This window comes from Microtus pennsylvanicus, chromosome 9, assembly GCF_037038515.1.
Source record: "Microtus pennsylvanicus isolate mMicPen1 chromosome 9, mMicPen1.hap1, whole genome shotgun sequence".
Classification (NCBI taxonomy): Eukaryota; Metazoa; Chordata; class Mammalia; order Rodentia; family Cricetidae; genus Microtus; species Microtus pennsylvanicus.
Window position 1 is genome coordinate 18,926,020 of NC_134587.1, and position 23,532 is coordinate 18,949,551.

At 41.8% G+C, this 23,532-nt stretch overlaps 1 protein-coding gene across 1 annotated transcript in view; it reads left to right on the plus strand.

The window, feature by feature from the left end:
* Nucleotides 1-23,532, plus strand: part of Dpp4 (dipeptidyl peptidase 4) — a 77,221-nt gene that overhangs the window by 49,420 nt on the left and 4,269 nt on the right. The window contains exons 13-23 of the mRNA XM_075985050.1: nt 199-306; nt 557-624; nt 1,570-1,623; nt 1,926-2,047; nt 3,578-3,625; nt 3,856-3,954; nt 6,345-6,414; nt 7,794-7,988; nt 11,359-11,413; nt 11,974-12,073; nt 14,804-14,868. Of these exons, the coding sequence (XP_075841165.1) occupies nt 199-306; nt 557-624; nt 1,570-1,623; nt 1,926-2,047; nt 3,578-3,625; nt 3,856-3,954; nt 6,345-6,414; nt 7,794-7,988; nt 11,359-11,413; nt 11,974-12,073; nt 14,804-14,868 (984 nt within the window). The remainder of the gene's footprint in view (nt 1-198; nt 307-556; nt 625-1,569; nt 1,624-1,925; nt 2,048-3,577; nt 3,626-3,855; nt 3,955-6,344; nt 6,415-7,793; nt 7,989-11,358; nt 11,414-11,973; nt 12,074-14,803; nt 14,869-23,532) is intronic.

The window sequence follows — 23,532 nt, forward strand, 5'->3', positions numbered from 1 at the left end:
GCCACCAAATGATCCTGAGTTTGCCCTCTGTTCCATGTTTTCTAGTTAGGAAGACTTTCATTTCCAGACTCTCCACTGAAGCACAGGTACTAGAGAGGCCTTCTGCACCCTGGAGTATGTCCTGAGATGAGGCTGATGCTGTGGTTATTATTATTATTATTATTATTATTATTATTATTATTTTGCTCTGTTGTCTAGTTTAGGCCCGCAGAGCCCCACTTCACCTCTGATGGTAATAATTTCTATAAGATCATCAGCGACAAGGAGGGCTACAAACACATCTGCTACTTCTCCAAAGACCAGAAAGTGAGTATACTTATACAGCAGATCCTAAGCTGACCCCTTTCCCCAGCTAGAACGACATCATTTGGTGACATTGAGCGATGTGTACCAATAGACTACTAATTCAGATTCTTCAGTGGTGTATGGGACGCAGTGGAATAGGACACTGGTGCCCGCAAAGCGACCTCATAGTTATTTGAATTCCTGATATGGATAACTCTGCTGAACTTTGATAGGAGAGTCTAATAAATCTCATACTTACAATCCCAATCAGGACTGCACATTTATTACCAAAGGAGCCTGGGAAGTCATTGGGATCGAAGCTCTGACCAGCGATTATCTGTGAGTATATTCTAATAATCAGTAAATAGGCTGGAAACCCGCACGTTATAATCACACCCTCTCACAGAAATGCGGGAAAATCTCCCACAAAGAGTAGTCGATTTGGAATGTGTTCAATCCTTTTTTTTTTCTTCCTTTTTAACATACGGAAGCCTTAATGATTTTCACATATGCTCAGCAGACTTGATACCATGCCACCGAGCGGTTCTACCTCTTGGTCTTACCTGCTTTGCTCTGGAGAGGCTGCAGCCTCTCTGGGCCACCCTGGATGGCTGCAGGGCCGTCCTGGCATCCTGTTAATGTCAGACTTACACGGACCCTATGAGAAGCTGAGAAAGACAATTTTATCTGCTGGTGTTTGGCCTTACTCTTTGGAACATGGAAAGCATTTGTTTAAGTGCCTATGACAGTATACATGAGCTGTTAGCAAGAGGCATGTTTCTCTCCATTGGGCTCCTGGGCTCTTCCTTTACTGGCCTCAGCACAGAGGAATTTACCATTTCCCAGAGCAGTTTCTGAAGACTTTGCACAAGGGGCCCTGCCACTCTCCGGAATATTCATCCCCTACATCCATGCAGTGTGTGCTATAAAAGAGAAAAGACAACACAGGATTGGTACTTGGGGCTGGGGGCTTTTGATTTCAAGCTAATTGTCCAGACATTTTTTTCGTACAAAAGCCCTCCTTTAAGTTGTTAATTACCACAACTAGCCAGGAAGAACTCCGGGAATTCCTAGATTGGAGTATTTAAAGGAAGTGCCTGCGTAGGGAAGATGGAAGCAGGTAGCTCTGGGCTGAGGTGGAGGAGCAGAACAGCAAGTGCAGACAGGGGCACACACTCGTGCAGGACAGCTGTGTGTGTCTCTGTGCCTGGGGTCGGAAAACGGGATGGACTTGACATTTCTGTAAGACGTGTTCAATATATATTGCCTTTGCTTTCCTCTCAGGTACTACATTAGTAACGAAAATAAAGAAATGCCGGGAGGAAGAAATCTCTATAAGTAAGAGTGCTGTCTCTGATGTCTTGTCCTAACTGATATCACACTGGAATTGTCATAAGTACTTCTATTTATCAGTAGTATATAACTAAAACAATGGCCTTTTAAGGTGTTTATGGGCGCTTCCTAAAAATGGGAGGTCAAAGTTATTGTGAATTAATGCATGTATTTTATGACGAAGAGAAAGAATCTAGAGGGTCGCCTTGGCAGTCTGAGTCTACTGAAATCAGAGCATGGCATCGTTTAGCTTCTTCCTTCTGCCTAGCCTTTGATGAAGCAATTAATCACCACTGTTGGTTTTCCAGAATTCAACTTACTGACCCCACAAATGTGAAGTGTCTTAGTTGTCACCTGGATCCAGAAAGGTGTCAGTATTATACGGTGTCATTTAGTAAAGAGGCAAAGTACTATCAGCTGAGATGTTTGGGTAAGTTTGCACCGGCTGTGAGGAGGAGAGGGTGACCAGTCTGTGGGCGCTCCTGTCTCTACTGTCCTGAGAGAGGTGGTCCTAAGGATGTCTTCCCAACACCAAGGCTTTCATCTATCCTTTACCCCTTGGCCTTTGTAAATTTAGGAGCCCTCAAAGACATCTCAGCCCTTTCCTACCCAATCATGTCATGTGATGTGTGTTCATTACCTTTTCTTCCCTCTGAGTTTATTCTTATACACCTACATGTTACAGGTTTTGAATGATTATTTCGTACATTTGCCCCTTAACTTAATAAGAAACTGTGAGTGGTGCCTGTCACCCAGGACATGCCCTGCTGCTCTGTCCTCGGTTGACTTCGCTACTGTTAGTATTTATTACAAGGCAAGAAGCCTGGGCAAGGAGAGGCACAATGGTAGATTCAAGTCGCACAGTTAAGTTCAACGTACTCTAGCGGAATTCTCCTGCATCCCCTTTCTAATGCTGTGCCAGACTGCGTTTCAAAATGAGAGAAGGAATCTAGATATTCTAGGAAGAATAAATAGTCAGTGGCAAAGGGGAACTTGGCACTAGTTATCCTGTTTTGTTTTGTTTTTTCTCACTGGTGTGTTTTGTTTATTATGATGTATTTCTTTAGTTGTTTTTTTTTACTATGGCTACATTTTGCTGCCAATTTTGAATATGACTTTACACTAGGCACTTTGCTAAAAGTTTAATATTTAGGATCTTATTTAAATCTTAATAAAACTTTTCAAAGTACATATTATCCTCATGTGAAGGTGTATTGGTATGTAGACACATTGGCCTGACTTATCCAGAGAGTCAGCCAGGATTCAAACCTAGGTCTGACATTGCCTTTGCTGTGGTTTTTCAAGCAAATATAAACATTAAATCTATCATTTTAGATGTGTTAAGATCAAATAGCTCACAAGAGAGCTTGCGATACATTACCTTCCACTCCACAGCTGCCACAGTTGGGATAAATAGTGAAGATACGGGCTTGCGAGAAAAACACTTTTGAATGCCAGAAAGACGCGGCTTATCCAAGTCAGGCACTGCAGGTGCACTGCCTAGCTCGCAGACTCTCCTGAGTGGGCCCATGAGGGGTGAGAGGGGACTCGCCTCCTCCTTGGGGAGCTGGCTCCAGAGCTCAGGGCTTGAGAGGTGGTCTGGTCAGCGTGGGGTGGCAGACAGGAAGTAGAGAAGCAAGCATAAGCTCTCATTTCAGCTGGCTGATGAGAAGAAAACTGGGCATGGAGATGGCAACCTGCCTCAAATGCCCAGCAGGGCAGAGGTCCTTTTTCTACCCCTTTTCCCTGAGACCTGTACCTTTCTAGGAATTCATCCTTTACTTGATTGCAGTTATTTTTAAGAAAAGAAAAGTGGGGGTGAAGAGGAAGCAGCTAAGCTTCTGATCTACTGCGATAGCTCTTTTGTGTTCTGCCAGACGGTGATAGCTGGTGTGTTGGAAAGCTCATGTATGCAAGCCATACTCGTCTAAAGCATCTTTTTCACTGATTGCATCCACAGGCCCTGGTCTGCCCCGCTATACTCTGCACCGTAGCGCCGATGATACAGGTATTTTGCTACGTCTCACCCTCCGCTGGCTTGTAGGAAAGTGTGGGTCAATAGGACCAATATGAGATTTGTCCTTTGCATTAGTGTCTTAACAGTGAGTTGGGCACAAGCCTCCCTACCTGAAGTGTGCACAACCCCGTTGCTGCTCTGCACACATGCTCACTCTTGCATCACGCGATCTAAATTCTTTGCCCTGTTGTGAGTTATTGCTGTTTCATATACTTGTTTAGAGCTACGAGTCCTGGAAAACAATTCTGCTTTGGATAGCATGCTGCAGAATGTCCAAATGCCTTCAAAAATATTGGACTCCATTACTTTGCATGGGACAAGTAAGTTAAATTTCTTTTGGAATAGTGTTTTTTTTTTCATGGAAGATAACAATAAAATATAGATAGTGTGACAATTTGGTCTGAAAATATGTGTTTTTGTGTATGAATCTAATTTAAAAGGTTATTTTTTCCCATGAAACACTCTATCTCAAGAACTACTACCTTTGCTTTTTTGTGTTTTAAAATAGGAATCTACATAAAATTTATTCTGTTGAGAGAGCACTTGGGGCAAATGTACTATTGATAGGTCAACTCATGCAATTGATGAGTCTGTCCCACTAGTAAGCATTAGTTGTAAAGTGAAATCACACCTGATACATTTTATCTTTGAACTCTGGCATTAGAAAACACCCAAGATGATTATGGTAAAATTTGAGGTTGTTTTTAAAGTATTCAAACTTCAGGTTTTTTGTTTGTTTGTTTTTCTGTTCTCTTTCCTTTTCCTAGTTGGCTCAGGACTGGGTGTGGAATAAGCATGGACTGATTACTCTCAGGCACTATTGGCCAAGATGTTAAAAAAAAAACACAATAGGATTATTTGAGCTAGAAATGCTTTTTTCTGTTCAGATTTTTCCCCCACTGAGAAATAACAACTTATAGGAAAGAGAGAAATAAATCATAATTGATAGAGTTTAATTTTTAAGTTTAGCATAGTGGGATTATGTGGAGCTGAAGAGATGGTTCAGCAGTTGGGAGCAGCAGGGACCCAGAGTTCAGTTCCCAGCACGCATATCTGGTGGTTTCCACAGGTAACTCTAGCTCCAGGAATTCCAGCCCCCTCTTCCGGATTCCCAGGGCACCCGCTCTTACTGGCACACAACCACAGACAGAAACACAGACATACATAACTTAGACCAATAAAAAATAAAATGTTTTTAAAGAGGAAATGAAAAAAAATTATTCAACTCCTGTGATTTGTAATCAGCAGGACAGACCCTGCCTGCAAAACAGAATAATTTAACCTGCTGCTCAGATTGAGTGTGTGTGAGAATCACCAGGGCCCTTGCTTCCAGGCGCCTTCTGACCCAGCAGGGTCCCTGTGCCTGAGACATCTTGAATGTAGAGAGTTCATTTTGACAGCCTGGTGCAGCGTTCTGCAGGAAATATGGAGATGGGATTCTATTTCTGTGGGCACACAGCGGGGAGTCCTTAAGGTTTTAGGGCCAGCGAGGCCACATGGTTAAAAGGAAATTTTCATAGGCACTGACAGAACAGGGGAGAGGAATCCATTGGGCTATAGTCATTTGCACTATAGGAAAGCCAGGACTGAGACGAGGCCTGGGAGAAGAGACCAGGGAGATGGGATCTTGGGACCAGAAAGAACTCCTCCTCATAGGAATATTACACATAACAAAAAGATGGAGTTAAAAATACCCTCTAACCAGCGAGTCCTGACCAGACAAGAGAGACTGAATAGTGATGGGTGTATGCATGAAAAATACCAGTCAGTTTGCATAATAGTTATTTAATATTTGATTAAAATTATAACAAAAAATTAAAAATTTTCTTCTTATTGACACATTGCATAGAAGCACAAAAATTAGTATAATATAATATAATAGTATTGGACTACTGAATCTTTTCTCCGAATAATTATAAAATCAATCAAGAAACAAAAAGGAAATTAAATGCAAGAAACATTTCTAGAGGCCACAATTGTTTTGAGCCTGCAGTTTAAATCCTCCTGAATATGTGGAATTCTGTTTAGATTTATTAGGCTTATTACTTTGAGGGCAAAGAGAGCTGGTTCATTCTTTTGAGATAATTTTTTTTATTAAGCTGCTGTCATCAAGCACAGGAGTATCAAAGGACCCAGGGAAGAAGAGCACACAGAATACGCAAGGCAGTTTGTTCCCCAGAAGCTGTCTTCATTCTGTGAAAGACAGAGCTGAAATTGGGACTCTGCTTTGCGGTCTGGGATGGCAATAGGAATTATATTTAAAAGATGCTATTAAATCAGAATTTTAAAAGGAGAGTTATGGCCGACTACAAATTCTAAACAGCTTCAAGGAAATTCAAGAAGAGGAAAACATTTGGGAGGAAAATTTAGAACGTAAACAAGCAAGATAGCTAGAGAAGATGCCAACGAACTGAAGCATGAAAACAAAACATTAGGAAGCCGAAAACGCGCTTGTGTTCCGCAAGGCGCTGGTGGCTCTCATGGCTGTATTAGAAATCACTTAATTGTTTTACCACCAGAATAACCAGCATTTATGAACCAAAGAGAGTGTTTTATATCTTAAAAACATGATCCTAAGCTGACCTTTTCCTTTTTCTATCCAATTTAACAAGTCGCTAAACTCTAGACATAACATTACTGAGAAATAAGGAATGAAATCTCACATGAATAATTATTTTTACCACGCTAATTAATCTTTCTGTTTGTTTAGAATTTTGGTATCAAATGATCTTGCCTCCTCATTTTGATAAATCCAAGAAATATCCTCTACTCTTAGAAGTGTAAGTATCCAAGAGGGGATAATTAGCAGTTAACTGCCATACATCTCTGTGGGCTCTGATTCATGAACTATTGAACCACTGTTTCTGTTCCTTCCTCCTCCACCACTATTTCCTCTTCCCATTTTCTACTCACAAATCCCATCCTATGCTTTCTCCAGACTTAACGGACAAGATAGACGCTTCTCACTGTCATAACCATATGGTTTGCTTTGCTCCCCAGAAGTTTAAGGCAGTCCCACTGGCATTTCCAAACCCTCACCTCCAGCCTTCCTCTGGACATCGTAGCAAGCTAGAGAGAGAATGGCACTTTCGGTCTACCAAAGTTTCCATCATTGACGGGGCCAAGAAAATTCATGTTCCAAATTAAAAACAAAAAATGTTTACTCATATATGAATGCTTGAATACGGTCTCCTGTTTAAATTTAGAATGCTACATCATCTAGTTTAAAATTAAAATAATGTGATATTTTGTTGAAATGGAAGTTCTTTCAAATTCCATCTCCAAGAAGAGGCAAGAACATGTTGGTAGAGGCACGCGTGCAGGACTTGCCTGTGGTCTGTGGGGTGGAGACAGCCAATGAGTAGGAGCCTGATGAGGTAGGAGAGAGCTATTATTAGAGAAGGTCTGTATGTACCCTGGAGTCATGTAGACTGTGCCGAGACGACATTGAAAGAAGCTGCAATGAGCTACATACAGGGTTCATCCCTTAGCACACCGAGGAGCTGCTAAAGGTTGCACGCATGGGCCACACGTGTGGTAGAGCCGAGGCTGTAAAGATTGCAAATACGGGGTGTTAAAATTCTTGGAGTGCCTAATATCATACCTACTTCAAGTCTGTATTTCTTTATCCTTGAGGTTTGAAGGACTAGTTTTCCTTCACACTATGGTCCTTTCTACCATGATTTAAGAGTCTCAGTGTGAGCAACAGCACACAAGATCTTTAGGAGAATGTAGTGCACACGATGCTCCAGTCGGAGTCCTTAAGGAAAACCCCAACCTAAGAATAGATGTGTGGACTGAGAGTGTAGAGACTGGAACGTAGAGCTACGCTGTCATTGTTATGTTTATAAGGCAATTTCCTCTATCCCCACTATTTGATAAATTACTACTTCTATTTCTAATATTACCCAGTACTTAAAATGTAGAATATGTTTGACAATAATGTTCAAATGCAAATCTTAGGGATGTGCTTAAAGGAAACACACAGTCATAAATAGTCATGACGTCAAATTTAATGGACTCATCCTTGATAACCCAAAGGTTACTCTGCTTTTCAGGCTCCTGGTTGAGAACGATGTATATATCTGGTCCATAGGAGAAAAATTCTTTGTTTAATTTGGGAAAACAATAAAGTCATATGTGGTGGATCTTTTCACAGATATGCTGGTCCCTGTAGTCAAAAAGCAGATGCCGCCTTCAGACTCAACTGGGCCACTTACCTTGCAAGTACAGAAAACATCATAGTAGCTAGCTTTGACGGCAGAGGAAGTGGTTACCAAGGAGATAAGATCATGCATGCTATCAACAGAAGACTGGGAACATTAGAAGTTGAAGATCAAATTGAAGCAGCCAGGTATGTAACTAGAGATGAACTCAAACATTATTTACTGCTCTCCTTCCCTATCTATCTGTCTGTCCATCTGTCCATTTGTCCATCCATTTGTCTGTCTGTCTGTCTGTCTATTTAAAGATGTAAAATATGAAGAATGGGAAGTTTTGTGGGGTGAATATGTAATTCTTTCCTGTAGGTTTTTTTTAGGACAGATAATCTATACAGATGAAAACATGTGTCACTATAGATTTCCATGAAATTTTAAGAAGGCTTTTTCTAAGTTTGTTTTTATATATAACTTAAGAATGGAAATTGGCATATACACTACCGTCATCTAAGAGTGGAGACTGGAGACCCATGGAACACACGGGTAAACTGAGGGACGAGAGGACCAAGTTAGTTAGATTTTCAGTCACTGTGATAGGATGTCTGGCAGAAGGGACTTGAAGGAACAAGAGGACAGGTTTGTTTAGAATTGTAGTTTGGAAGATTTCGATCCACTGTCCTTACCTGGATCGGTTAGGGACAAACTACAGTGTTCTCAGCCCTTTCTTCTGTGTATTTTGCTGACTATAATTTCAGCCAGTGATTATCATGCCACATACTGAATGCTAGGCAGTCCTGAAAATTTCCCCCAAATAAGCTAGTCTTTCACAATTAAACCCGGCCTCCCACATGGGCCAAAGATAGACAAGTCCTTGACTACAGTTAAAGCAAAGAATCTTCGGTTAAATTATTAATGAATTCCTTTTCCCATGTGACTCCCAATGAACAGTGTTTGCTGCCTGCATTCCTATCCGCACCCTGACTTTTTAATCTTCCCACCACAACCGCTCATTAACTCCTGCTAACATCATTCCAGCTGCCTCCTCCAAACAGTTTCCCTAGATTTCTCTTCCAAAAGTTTCCAGACGATGAGATGTGACAAGTAACAGCAATGACCCTAGCTATCTCTTGTACCAATGTCCAGTGTCAGTGAGATTTTCATTGCAATTACAAAGTCCATGACAAAACAACTGAAAAGGTGGAATTATTTACTCTGCACCGAGATTTCCACCCATAGTCTTTGGCTCTGTTGCTCGTGGGCCCACGGTGAGGTAGAAAATCACAACAGTAAAACTTACGAGCCTAGTGTATCAGCAGGCAGAACTTTCTCCTCTCCCTGTTCTTATTCCTTCTGGGCCCTAGCTGTTGGGAAGATATTGCCCACATTCAGCATGGGTCTTCCCCTGTTGGCTGTTTCCCCATAGATACACTCAGCCATTTCTCAGTACAACCAAATTGAAAATTACATTGAACCACCACACTGACTAAATAGTTGAACCCATCACTTACAGTCAAAACTAAGTGATAGGGAAGTTGTGTGTGCATTCACCATGTAGAGAGTCATAACTATGAAACCCAAGGAATAGCTCCTAGAGCCTGGATAAGGGTGACTCTCCTGTATTTGGAACGTTGTAGAGCACAGCTGTCATGAATCACAATTATAAGGGCTTCATTAAGTACAAAAACCATCTCACTTGGGCCATCCCACAGAGAAACAGAAACTGAAGTGTTTTGGACTAAAAGAGAGGAACATACTATGACAGGCTTTAAGCTGTAGGGAGGGGTATGCTTATTTCAAATAACAAACAAACAAAAAACAAAACAAAACAAAACAAAACACCAGAATTTGTCAGGGTGAGGTAGGCTTGGAATCCAATCCATTCCAGCTCTTCTGTTCCACTGAATTCAGCTGGTTAATTGGATATGTAACCTTTGGGTGTCCAGCCATTTGCACAGGTGTTTGGAGACATCTAATAAATGGGTGGTTTGAGACAGTGTTGTACAATTACGGATCGAGAAATGCAAAATTAGCAATGGATGACCAGTGCGTTGAGAACAATCCCTTTAAGGAAAATTAACCAAAGAAAAGAAAAGATGTTAGATAAATATTCCTAAGTGAACGAAATTCCCTTGTGCCAAAGTTAATTACTGACCATTTTCTTTAAAAAGTGGAAGAAATTTTAGGTTAAAGAAAGGATAAATTAGAGGTTTCACTATTGTAAAGTTAAATCTCCATCTAGCAAGACTGGTCATCTCTCTGTGAGATTTGAGTTATAAAAGTTCTAAAATTACCAAATTCAGTATTTATAAAACAAATCCCACTTAAGATGATACTGACAGGCAGTATTGCCTATACAATGGAACACCGTTACAGCAAATGAAAGGAACCAAACGCAGCAACATAAGCGAATGTCAAAACAACGCTAAAGGAAAGAAGCCATGCACCAAGTTCAAAATCAAGTACAAACTTAGGTCCGTTTTTATGGAATGCAGCAAAACAGAAACGTCTTAGTTTATTTTCCCTGACAGGAAAATGACCACCAGCCTTGAAAGAGTATGCACATGTCTACTTTGTGGCAGTCTATCACCCTGGGCAACCATGACTCAGCCCCTATTGATAGATCCTCTGTATTTAAAGATATCAATTGACAGTGAGAAAAGTTGAAAAGTGCCCTGAATTCGTTCTGGTATCACTTGACTTTGCAGCCTTGGACATGCATCACCAATTGAACACAGAATCAACTGCCCATGAATGCAAAGACCTCCATAGCTCGGGTAACACCACAAAACTACACATTCTATTTGCTAGACTTCCTTAAGAAAAAAAAATAAAAAAAGGACTTTTGTTCTAAAGCTAAGATTAGGAAATAGGTGTATAAAACAAAGTTCATTTTTTAAAACCTGGATTTCAACTCCTGACACAGTTTGGTGGCAAAGATTTTCCTTAATCCATCAAAGAAAACCCATTTTCCTTTAATGGTGCTGTGCTTGCTAATCAACACCCAGGACAGGATTTGGTTTTGATTTGATTTGGTATTTAAATTCTCAGGTGAGAGTCCAGGCACAGCTCTAAGCCCTCCTCAGCTCTTCTCCGTACCCTTGTAATTTTTCTTCTATTGCAAGGGGGGGGGGGTAACCACTTTCAAACTGAAAAACATCTGGAGAGATTTAGATTCAATTATGTAAAGAAAAGTGCATCTGGGCTGCAAATTTTTATATAAAGCTGTGAAAAAAACTGCCAGGATTTGTTTTCTGTGAAACACACACACACACACACACACACACACACACACACAGAGAGAGAGAGAGAGAGAGAGAGAGAGAGAGAGAGAGAGAGAGAGAGAGAGAGAATTTTATGGAATCAATTGAATGCAAACCTTGTTCATGTAGCTCTGATAACGGGGAGGGCATTTATCACAGGTGTTTCTGATGACTGGCCCTGCTTCCTCTTAGTTTGTCATAGATGGAGGAGTTAACACGTGTTAGGCCATCACAATTGTGTGGTTAGCTTAGATTTCTCTACACAGTGGAAAACTGATTTGTGACCCTCTTTCGTGTGTTTTAGAGAATTCGTAAAAATGGGATTTGTGGACAGCACCCGGGTTGCAATTTGGGGCTGGGTGAGTAGTGTGTTGTCTTTTGTGTCTCGTGCAGGTTCATTCTCTGAATGCAAATATTTGGAGATGAAATCATGTCTGTCAAGCCTTAGGCCTTGGAGCAGCAGGCTTCTGGAATCTCTACCGAGCTAGATGCGCGTACCTCTGTTCATTATGATGAGATAAAGAGCCAAGAGCAAGAGTGGGGAAGGAGGGTGGGGGTGGGCGGAAGAGGGAAAAAGAGAAAGAGAGCAGGAAAGGCATTGGGGAGGGGCAAAGCTTATTCACCAGCAAAGGTTTTCTGATGTGCTGTTTTTATTTAATATTTCCTTTAATATCTATGGTCACCGGAGTCCACTATATGTCCCATGCTTGTTTTCTTATCTCTGCGTGAAGGGGCCAGGATTCTCAGAGTGTGTTCTTTAGATACTGCCCAATTAAAGCCAATTTAAGCCTCCTATAGCATGCTTTCTATCTCTAAAGAGGCACAGTATATAAAGACGTGAGAAATGTGGAACTGCGACTCGCTTACCATATGTCCTTATTCCTTTACCTCCACAAAAATAACTGTTTCCATTCCCTAGTCATATGGAGGGTACGTCACCTCGATGGTCCTGGGATCGGGAAGTGGCGTGTTCAAGTGCGGAATCGCCGTGGCACCTGTGTCACGGTGGGAGTATTATGGTATGTAACTGCTGCTCTAGCCACAGAACTATTAAGTGTTGACCTTAACACTCCCGTGAGAAAGTCATTCCTTTTTTTAGTTTTCTGTGTTTCTATGGGAAAATAATAGGCTAGTTCCTTTCTGCGGCTCTTTATGAGAGATGTGTAGGGTGGTCTTCTCCATTCTGTTGTTATTCAAGCTTGAGGGCTATTGTGTGTACCTACACATTTAATTTCTTATCAACAAACCTGTTGCCAAAATGTTTAAACAGCCTCTGTGCTGTATTTCTAGATAAATGTTTCTTTATCTGTATTCAAATTTGATTTGGGACTTGACATATTAATAGAGGAAAGGAGCTTCTGAGTGAAGATCAAATATGGTTGGGTGTCAGAGGAAGAGAAGATGGGAACAGATGCTTTTCCAGGGCGCTTTGCTTTCCTACTGTCTTTAAGTACTAGAATATCATCCTCAGCATGAGCTAGATCACACAGCATCGTTCTTCTGAGACTACAATACCCAGGGAAAGACTCGGCAGAAATGAGCGCCGAGGCTGGGAAGGAGATGCAGTGTTTTATAACACCCTCTCTGACCTCACTGACGTTCTTTTCGTAGTAGTAATGAGAACAGAATTGTTGATAAAGAAAATGGTCATTGTAGTCATAGCCTAATATACGGTAGCACCAGTCCTTTGAAAACGCCTCTTTGAAAGCCTCTCCATGTCAGAGAAGCCAATGTGCAAAACATCTCTAGCTTTCTGCTAAAAACTTAGCAGGTGCAGTTATAATTTAATTTGCACACAATGGAGTTGTTTTCATGTAGTACTTTTGTTTGGAATTAATTGTTCTGCTGGATGGTTTGTTTCTGGAGACCTCTGGTGGTCAATAAAATAAAAGAGTAGCCTCTGTGAGGTTGCAGACATGTAAGAGAAGTTCATTAAATGCACATGACCTAATACACAGTAGCAAAAAAGAGCTTTGAATATATGTGTTAATTTTCACAATTTTATTCAAAATTGCAAATAAGGAATATGGAAGTGGTGTTTCAAGACATTGTTCTAAAATTTCACAACTAAATTATGTAACCCTGTATATTTTTAAAAATATGTATATTTTAATTTTCAGATCTTAATGTACATGTAAATGTGGTTAGCATAGATAAGAAAGTGGCGTTATGCTCTAGGATTAACATATAGAAGGCTGTAGAATAGATGCTGGGGAAAATTACATTTTTCTCTTGAAGACACTGTCCATCTAGCAAATATACAAGTCAAGTTGTTAATATTTGACTCTTTAAGTTAAAAATGCACATGAAAAGTTTATTAGCTTGTATTTTTAAGTGTCCTTTAAGATATTATATTTTCATGGGAGTATTCTCTGCGTACATAAAATTATACATAGTCTGTATTCATTTTAAGTAAAATAATAGATATTACTATAACTCATTTAGGAGGGAAAGGAGGTAGTAGTAGAAAAGCAAACACTCTTCAGGGTGTTTTTAATTTATGCCTCAGCCGTCCAGCAGCATTACAGTGTTGAACTTAAGCAATAAAAGAATGTAAAGAATTCGTGGAATTAATGTCAACATGCTTGCCCAAGCCAGCAACAGTCAAGCACAGAGGCAATACATGGCTTCTACATTTGTTTACTCCAACCTGACCTTTTGAGGAGACAGCTTTTAAAACATCACAGAAGCAAAAGAAATCAGATCCAGAAAGACAAATAACACATGATCTTCTTAACTTGTGGACCCTAGAATCAACATTAAAATATAAAGGAGCATACATATGACAAAAGTAGAAAGGAAAACCAAGGAGAAAAGTATTCAGTAGGAAGGGAACAGGAGCGGTGGTGGGCTCAAAGTAGGTGCAATACAGGATGTACTTGAATGGGATATCTTTATTAAACCAACTCCTTTGTACAATCAATAAACACTAACAGTTAAAGCAACAACAACAGCAATCAAACTATTTATGCAGCAAATTCCATCAGTGATCTTTTAGGATAAATATGTAATATAAAATTTCATTTTTTTTAGTTGAGTAAAATTATGTTTAATTACCCAAAATAACCAAACCAATTGTACAACCTGTTATTCCACCATATTTATATATAAAGGAACTTATGTCAGTTGAGCAGACAGATATTAATATAATCTGTTCACAGTGCTCAAGTGTTACAGCACTAAACTTGAGACCTCCCCAAAAAGCGAGGGGAAACAAATGCTTAACATGAATTATGATGAAGCAGCTGTGTCAATATGGACTGTTAAATGCATTCTTTTTATCAGAGTGCATCTCAACCTGCCTAAAATATAAGGTTTAAGTAAGCCACTGGTAATTCATTATTGTTAGGTATTCCCCGATGGAGATAGATCATCACACCATAAGGCACGTGTTTATCTCAGTATCACAATGTTCAAGATAACCGAGGCACTAGGTAGAGGACTTCCATTGAGTGGCTGTCTCTGCGCAGTTGCCCTTCCTGCAGGTCTATTGCCGATTGTGTTTCAGGTGGTCTAGTTCCCCTGCCCTGATGCTGAGGGCTGAGTGCAGAAGAGGCGGTGCTGTGGAGAAGTCCTGAGGGAGAGTGGGTGGCGTGGGCATCAGCAGCTCAGGCCGTATTAGCAAGGGTGGGCTGGGGAGATACTTTCAGGAGGTAAGGCACAGGAGGACAGGTAAAGTAAGGTAACAGATGTAAGAAACATTGTTATTGGAGGAGCTGGTGATCCTCTCTTCTTCTTTCCCATCACAGACTCCGTGTATACAGAGCGCTACATGGGTCTCCCAACTCCAGAAGACAACCTTGACCATTACAGGGTAAGAGACAAGGAGCTGTGCCAATCATAGAACTGCGTATAAATGGTTTAAGAACGTCCTAATTGTATCTATTTTAGAAAAAATATATTATTTCCAACAAATTTCTTGTTAAAAAGAAAAAACACAGGTGGTTTAGAGATCCTCCAATAGCTTCCCCTACTATATTTTGCATAATTACAGTCGTTATCATATGCTATATAGGTCACAATATGCATTCATTTGGAAATACAAAGCAACATCAGATAATTACTTTAATTATAAAAATTTCAGTTTAGAAAACATGTCAAATCCAGCATATTCATTTAGGACCCAGAAGACTCTTTAAAGCCTTTAGCAAGATCTTAAAATTTTTATGATGTGATAATAGTTAAAAAGGTAAATGCATGCCTATAATTTCCTTACTCCTCGCCAAGTATGTAAATTTTGAATGCGGCGTTTGCCGAGAGCAGGTGAGGTGGCATGTGCCGTGGAGCCCTGTCCGTGAATCACTAAAGAGCTTCCCATTGTGGGAGAAACAGCGGCAGCTTGCTCTCCAGAGAAAGCCACATTTGAAACGTGACCTGGCTGCAACTGTCACTTGCTGTCACTGCTAGTGTGGAGGGCACAGCAACGCTGTGTGAATGCCATCCTGGTGCGGCCCTATGAAACAGCGCCGCTTTGACGCTTTTGAAACCTTACTGATTCTGTGGCTGTCTTAGTGGAGGAAAAAAAAATGTAAGCTAGCTTAAAGCTTTCTGATAACAAGGAAAATCATCTCAGACGTTTCCCGTCTCCAAAGAGGCCCAAAACTCTCCCTGGGAGAATGAATTCAACAGAAAGAAAAATAAGAAAAATGTCAACACAATTTTTTTGTTGTTTTGTGACTCTTAATACATAGGCCTAACTGTAATACATTGATCGGAGCAGTATATATCACATGTAAGATGCCATCATTGCTACTGTGGAGTCTGAAACCATCTGATCAAAACACAATGAGTTCAAAGTCTCTATGTTTGCAAGATATGTGTGTGTGCATAAGTGTATATGTATATATATATGTAGGTGTATATATGTGTAAGTGTGTGTATGTACATGGATGCATAAGTATGTATGTGTAATTTGTATGCGTGTGTATGTATGTATAACAAGTAGCTTTTACCTGCTACTTTCAACTTAATTATTAAGCTTGCATGTGCAGGAAGACATATTTGTGTTAGTGCCTGCATGTTTTTTACATGTTTCTGAGACATGCCAGAAAAGTAACCTGAAATTAAGATGGCGTACTAGACATCTTTACCTACAAAAAAAAAATCCTCATAATCTGGGTATTTTCTTTCTGTGAGAGGTCTTGTCTGCACACTCCTTTCTTTCACTCTGTCTCCCCCACATCCTATAATCTGCCTCAGACACTGTTTGCTTTATTCATAACTACAATGCGCTGGCAAATGACCCAGCTCCCTTTATAATGGCAGCCCAGTTCGTATACTCTTGCTGTGCCTTCCCACAATCCAGTCCATGCCACACCCTGCCAGCACATTTACACACACGCACATGTACATATATACACGAGCCCCCCCCCCAGACATACACTGCTTTAATGGCACTCTCCTGTGTAGCCAGCTAAATTCAGTCATCGGTCTTCAATAAAGTAGTCACGCCTTCTTCTCACGTGGACCTGGCTCAAGTGTCAGAATCCATATGTCTGTAGCTTCCATTTTGTGACATTGCTATGCGTCCCTTTTACCTGGACTGTCATTTGTCCCCCATCCCCATGCGTGAGGAGCAGCTCTCTGTATAAACATCACGTTGGTTTCTTTGTGGGACTGTGAACTCTTATTTTAGTCTACCTTGAGTTACTCTGCACTGGGCTCCCCTCCCCCACCCCGTGTTGTTACTCAACATTACACACCTTCTGCATTTCACTCCTTGGTTGTCCTTCTAGAAAGGACACTCACGCATAAGCCTACAACTTACCTTGACTCAATAAAGAAAGTTTTAAAGGGAAATACTGCAATAACAGTTGCATTTCTCCATCACTTTTCTCATTTGGATGTTTGGATTTTTCTTATTGATTATCCAACCTGAAAGAGGGTTTTCTTGCCTCTATCAAAGCACTGAAAGCCCCTGAACACGCAGAGGTTTACTGCCTAGGATTCTAACTCCTGGCTCTGGAGAATAGTGGATAAGAAGTCAAAGCGTTCATTTTAGAAACTTCTTGTTTGAAGAGCCAATGGGGCCGGAGGCACAGGGCTAAGTCCAAACTCTGGCAGCAAAGGATGCTGGCACTTGCCTTGCTTCCTTAGAATCCACATCCGTCGTATCATACACTTTCTCTCCACCAGCTCTCTCTATGGAGGACTATCGGGTGGCAGTTTTTATCTGCCACTTTATGCTTCTTTCTCCAGTCTTTCTATAGGTTCCTCTTTCCCACACCAATCCTCCCTTCCCCTGACTCTACCCCCCACGGTGGTGGCCACTTTCATTGCTCCCCTTAGGTGTTCCCTGCATGAGGTAGTCATGTAAATAGAAGTCACTTCTTCCTGCCAATGGCAACACACGCACACTGGGTGCACGAAGTCACTCTCTCACTTCGCTGTACAGATGGCACCCGAGGACTGTTTAAGCCTTCCACGCCAGGAGTCGGGTTTTCTTGGCATGAAATTCGTTGCTGGCAATGGACACATTAAAACTGCCAGTACCAGGGAGCTAAAGGTTCCCAATGTGTTACTCAGAGGAATTATCCGGGAGGGTGATAGCTAAGGTGGGCAGGAGAAAGTGAGGCAAATGCATCCAGGGAATCATCTCTACCCTGCTCAGTTGCTTCCTCTAAGCATGGAAGACATAATCTGTGTGGGGATCTGAAGCGGAGTGGAGAACTGAATCTAAGTGCCTATTTCTGGTGCACAGCAGGCTTTAGAATAAAGCTGCCCTCCTTTGTTTTTTAAATGAGCCTGTGCTTTTGTCTCTGGCAAGAATATATTCAAAGATGCTATTTTCCTCCAAGGCCCCAGCTGCCCCTCTGGACCCCACCATCTTACTACTTTTCTTTCCCAGGTTTGCTCGCTCTTGCTTTCGCTCTCTCTCTCTCTCTCTTGCACTAACTCTTGAAAAGACATGAGAGCTAATTCAATAATTCCTGAAAGGTTTTTGTCACTCTGTGTATTTCCATGGGTCAGGAAAATATTTTGAAAGAAATTCCCGTTTAGTCAGGAGTCTCTTAGCACATCCAGAATTAGGAAGGCACAAAGTGCGCAGTGGCGCAATAACTAAGTCTGTATCCTTAACTAAGAAGCCCTTGATGTATAGAGCTATAGAGTTTAAAAGAGAATATAAATTTTAATACAACCCAGATGAGATGGTTCAGTCTTAGGGGATACATGACCTAGACGTTAGAGGATCCCAAACTTCCAAGAGGAACACACCTTGTGAATTTGGGCCCTTTTTCTACTCAGGAAAGAGATGCCAGGCGAATTGTCAGGGTGTGCCCTGCTCAAAGCTCATGTGTCAACCCTTTGGGAAGTCATATTCCTGCATGGCTGATCCCTCCCAGTGGGGACATTATTTCCTGTTCTCTAGAAGTTACCACAAAAATGGAGGGATCCTGTGAAGCTTAGACTCAATGCAGTGAGACCTGCAGTGACCCCCTAAGAATTATCACCCATCTTTGGCCAAGTGACAGGGCAAGAACTCTTTTAAAGGCTCCAATGACCTCAAGGAGGAACCCCTAAGGAGCAGGACCCAGAGAGGTAAGAAGTCTGAGCTAATGAACAGTGTCATTCTGCAGAAGGCAGATCCTCTCTCCACAGTTTCCGTTCATAACAGATAGAAATGGCAACAAAGTTAAGAAATCAGACAACCAAGGAGGCTACTCTACCTCTAGTATCAACAAGCCAGCAGTGGCGTCTTCACACCTCCAGGCGCGGGAGCCTGACCAAAGGGTGAACAATTTCTCAAAGCCCATCTGCAGTCAGAACTGCAAGGCATTAACCCCGGAAGAGACTTCCATTCCTTCGCTCAAAGGGTCTGGCATTTGATAATGTTCAAAGGTTTACTCCTTATAGATAAGAAAAAAAGTAAAAACACTGGGAAGAGGAAGGGTAGCCAAACATGAACTTGAACACCATACAGTATCCGATATGTATGAAAAAGACGAGAGACTTCTAAATTGTGATGGTGGAGCCTGAGAATCTACATGTCAGAAGCTGAAGGAAGGGGTAGAGGAGAAGTCAGAAATCAAGAATTTTACACTCCCCCAACCAGCTAGACCTGTTGTTCATTTGTTGTGCTAGTATAGCTAGACTCTATTCTAAGGTCTTTATATGTATTATCAGCTTCAAGTCTCCTTAAAATACTCAGAAACAGGATAGTTAATCTAATTACCACCATTTTATTGACAGGGAAACTGAGGCACTAAAACAGTAAGCAACATATGTATGCCGAGGGTTCTAAAAGGAAGAAGACACTATCTGAGCCAGGGAAGAAGGGAGGGAGAAGACACAAGGAAGACCAGAGAGGTTCACGACAGATTATTATGTGAGGGAGGGGCCGACGAGGCACATAGACAATGACAGGGAGAAAGGCTTCCTGGGACCTCTGAGATGGATCCATTGACTTGCACGATAGCTCTGGAAAGAGCTGACCAAATGGTGACCAATAAATACGACAGGGACGGGGACTGGGGAAGGGATTGTCTTGTGAATAAACAGAGAAGTAGAAGACCAAGGGCAGGAGGAGTGGGGCCCCAGTCCTGATCCTGGCTGCCAAGAGGAGAGGGCAGCCTGGAACACACAGAAGGGCTGATTTAACTTGTAGAGGAGATTTATTTTGCATTTTGCTCAGAATTTGATAGGCTTTTGGCAAGTGTATGAAACAGTCATAGATTTGGCAGTCTTCTGCTAGCAGATTTGAAACGTTCAATCCTTAAGAACTGCTGCATCGTTAGGTTATGCAAAACAGGGTGCAATTTTGTAAATATGCCATCTTGTACTGATTTGACATTTGTTCTATTATCCCAGAATATGCCAAAGGGAGAGAGACCTTCAGATTTCAGCCAAACCTTAACTTGTTTGTGGAGTGCTGATAAAATGTTGACTGCTGTGTGATCTTTAAAGCAGCCAGTGTTGCTTGTGAGGCCTGAGGTAGAGCCCCCTGTCTGGGGTTGATGGGAGCTCTTTGCTTGGCAACTCACGGGTGCAGTTGTTTGATGGATGTACACATGTATAACATCTTATTTAGTGGATTGGATTCAGTTTTTCCTAAATGTTTTCTGTGCCCTCCACTCGGTATTAATGATGATCCTCCCAAATGGAGCCCTTTATTATTCATACAGTGTTGATTACAGGAGGAGGCTCCTTAGAGGAAGCCAGTAAGCCCAAGGCAATAGCTGACTGAGTTGCTAAATTGTTATCCTTCAGACCAGGTGACTGCTTGACCTTCTACAAAACCTGTGGACGGTACTGCACAGCTTGACTGGGTGTCAAGTGACTGCAGAACATACTGGAGAGGGACTGGAGCTTTGGAGTTCAAATGGCCTGTATTGAAATTCTCCTTCTTTTACTTGTAGAAGTTTGAGCTTGAGGAGGTCACGTTCTCTGAGCTTCATTTCCCTCTTTAAATAACCAGATATGCCCCTCCCCCAGAGTCATGAAAGTGATTATAGGAGACCCCCACACCTGCCGTGAAGTGAGCTTTGAAACCACGGCAGCTGCCACCATTCTTATCTTCAGGGAGTAAATTGTCCTTCTGGTTGGTAGATGGCACAAGGGGTAGCTTGGAAATTGTTACACCTCCTGTTTCTCACAGCACTTCCCTGCTCTTATCAGCTCCTTCCTTTATTTCAAAAATACAAAGATTTATTTGTTGGAAGGTGGCTGAGGAACCAGCATGATCCAACAAGCAGCTACAGATGGTTCTTCTTGGGGATTGAAGGAAAAGCTCCTCACAGAGATGCTGTGGAATCGGCACTGCCACTGGACCAATCCTTTCCACTTCTCTCTGCCAGACGGTTGCTGGCAGCAGGGCTCTCCGGAAGTTTCTAGCCTCAGGAGAATGCCAACTGCACCACCATTGCATCCTTGCCCATTTATCACTCCCAGCTTCCTTTTTAGTCATTGGTGATAGACTATTCGGTTTGTAACTTAGTCATCCGTTTCCTTTTTTACTTCTGTTTCCATGGATAGGCAACGGGGGATCATCCAATTTGGGTGGGCTAAAATAGTATAATTAATATCTTCCCGACCATTAATCATATATTGGAGGAATGCATGCATTTTCTTCACTGGCTTTGCATATTTCTGCCGCAGCTTGGAGTGTGCCACACAGTGGGCAAAAGTGTCTTTAATAGAGAAGCCAGGTGGCACAGTGCAGTAGGCAACCGCTCCCCAGTGGCTCCAGAGGCACAGGGACATCCTTGCATTTGAGGGTGCGAGGTGGTTTTCTGCACTGAAAGTCCCAAAGAGGGAGTGCTTCTAGCAGCTGTCCGTCTCTCTCATCGAAAGGTCCTTTCGGAGGCTTCTCCCAGCGAGCAGGAAACGTGCGCTGAAATGGCACCCTTCTCTCGCAGCTGCAGGGGAAGCTTTTGTTTTATTTTTCTCTTGCTGCATTAAAGTATTTGTCTTTCTTTCTTTGTAGTGTAATATTGTTAATGTAAAACAATTTGCATCATGACACTTTTATCACAGTTTTCGTCTTTTTCTCAGTATGTTGCATTTCTCACCATGTCTAGTTCATCACAGCTACAGTGTGTACATCACAACATTTATCTTAGGCTCAGGGTTTTACTTGTTTATAAAAATTGTCTTCTTTCAGCCTGTATTCACTCCATTTAAGAAAAAAAAAAGGCAGCCAGAAACTGTTTTGGTCCAAACTCCAGTAGTTATCACATTCCTTGCTAACTGTCCTGTGTATTTATATGCCTCCTAACTATTACTCTATGTTTCAATGACATTTCTCCATCTCATGGCACAGGGAGGTGGTTGGAGCAGCTTTTGCTGTTCCTGCTGCCAAGAGAGGCAGGCCCATGGGGCTGCTGGAGGTGAGACGAGGCGACACAGTTGTATATCTGGGTCGGGTCTGGGGGTTAAACTTAATGATCATCTGTGAGCGAAAGGGGGAATTGAGCTTGTGCCGTAACCAGGTGGCAGGAAGTCAGCACAGGCTGAGCCCATGACTGGCAGAAGAGATCACTGAGAAGGCTCCTTAAGGGGTCGTGGCCCTGCAACCCAGAAGGGGTCCTGAGTCTTCTCATCTCACCTGCCCATCTCCAGCTATGTAGATATGTAACAATGCATTTTAGGATGATTTGATTTGCTTGTCTCCTCTTGGAGCCAGAATTTTGTGGTATCTTAGGTGATAAATCATCTGCCAATGGGAAAGACACCCTTCACCACTTCCAGGGTTGTTCAGACCACTGTGGCTCAGAAACTAGAGTGCCCACTGTTAGGTACTTCAAGTTCCAGGATTTTAACATTTTATTTCACATTGTTCCCTTGCTGGAGGACAATCAGAAGTCCTTTGCAATTTTAGAAGACAGGACAGAGAAACGGAAAGTAAAGGAGTTTTCCCCAGGCTTGCTCCAGTTTGGACACTTCTTAGGGATGGACAAGTTACTTACTTTGTGAATCCGTCTCTTCATACAGAGCTCAGGGTTGGCACAGACCTGTTTCACACAGGTGTGAGACTTTGGTCACACAATGACAGCTAGGATGACTACTGCGGTGGTATAGCAGCTGGAAGAGGGCATGATGATTAAACCAAGCACAGATTGAGACTATTCTGTGTTCTGTTTACTACATTAGCACTCAACTCTGGAAAAGTAATCTCAATTATATCAGGTAATGCCGGTGCTGAATATTTCATTTGCTCATTTAGTTGATAAGGATTTAGCTATTGATTAGAGGAGAAGGATAAAAAAAAAACAATATATAGGCAAGTTATTTTTCTCATAGACCTTATTATTTAGTTGGATACAAATGAATGATGTTTGACTCGATAAAAATGAATAGATGCACGAATATAAGGGGTAGTGTTGTGACGGCCAGAGACATGCTTGCACGTGTGCTGGATGGATGGATTCAAAATGGATAGATAGATGTGGGCCATTCCATCAGATGGAAGTTTATCTAAAACTGAAAAGAACAACTTTTGATGAATTGCAATGTTTATTTGATTCAGAGATTTCGTGTGCTCAGGTTGAGTGGGAACCTGCATACACAGGATGGGGCATTTACTCTGAGCTTACCCAGTCCAGGATGACCCTAGGAATGGTAGCCAATGGAAACAATTTGGTAACTGCACTGAATTTTTAGACAGTATGTCACTCTCCAGAAATACTGTGTCACAGAATTTTCAGTCAGCATCAACAATTTACTTTAAACAATGCTTCTACCATGTTTCGTGGCTCCTAGGGCAATGATTCTTCTTCCCATTTTGCAGACGTCAGGACTCAGAGTGCAGCCCGTGTGTCTCCAGGTGCAAAGCTCAGCAGTGTTGAAACCAAAGACTAGACTTTAGCATGCAGCCCCGGGCCTTTCTGGCCAGGCCACTAGCACTCCTGACGACAGTATGAAGTGCTCTAGTCTGTTGCTAGACATGTCACCGAAATGGAGACCTTGACTCAGGAAGAACGAGTTGGCTACTTTTCAGTCTGTGGAGATGCCACCACCGCCTCTTCTCTGTGTACCCCAT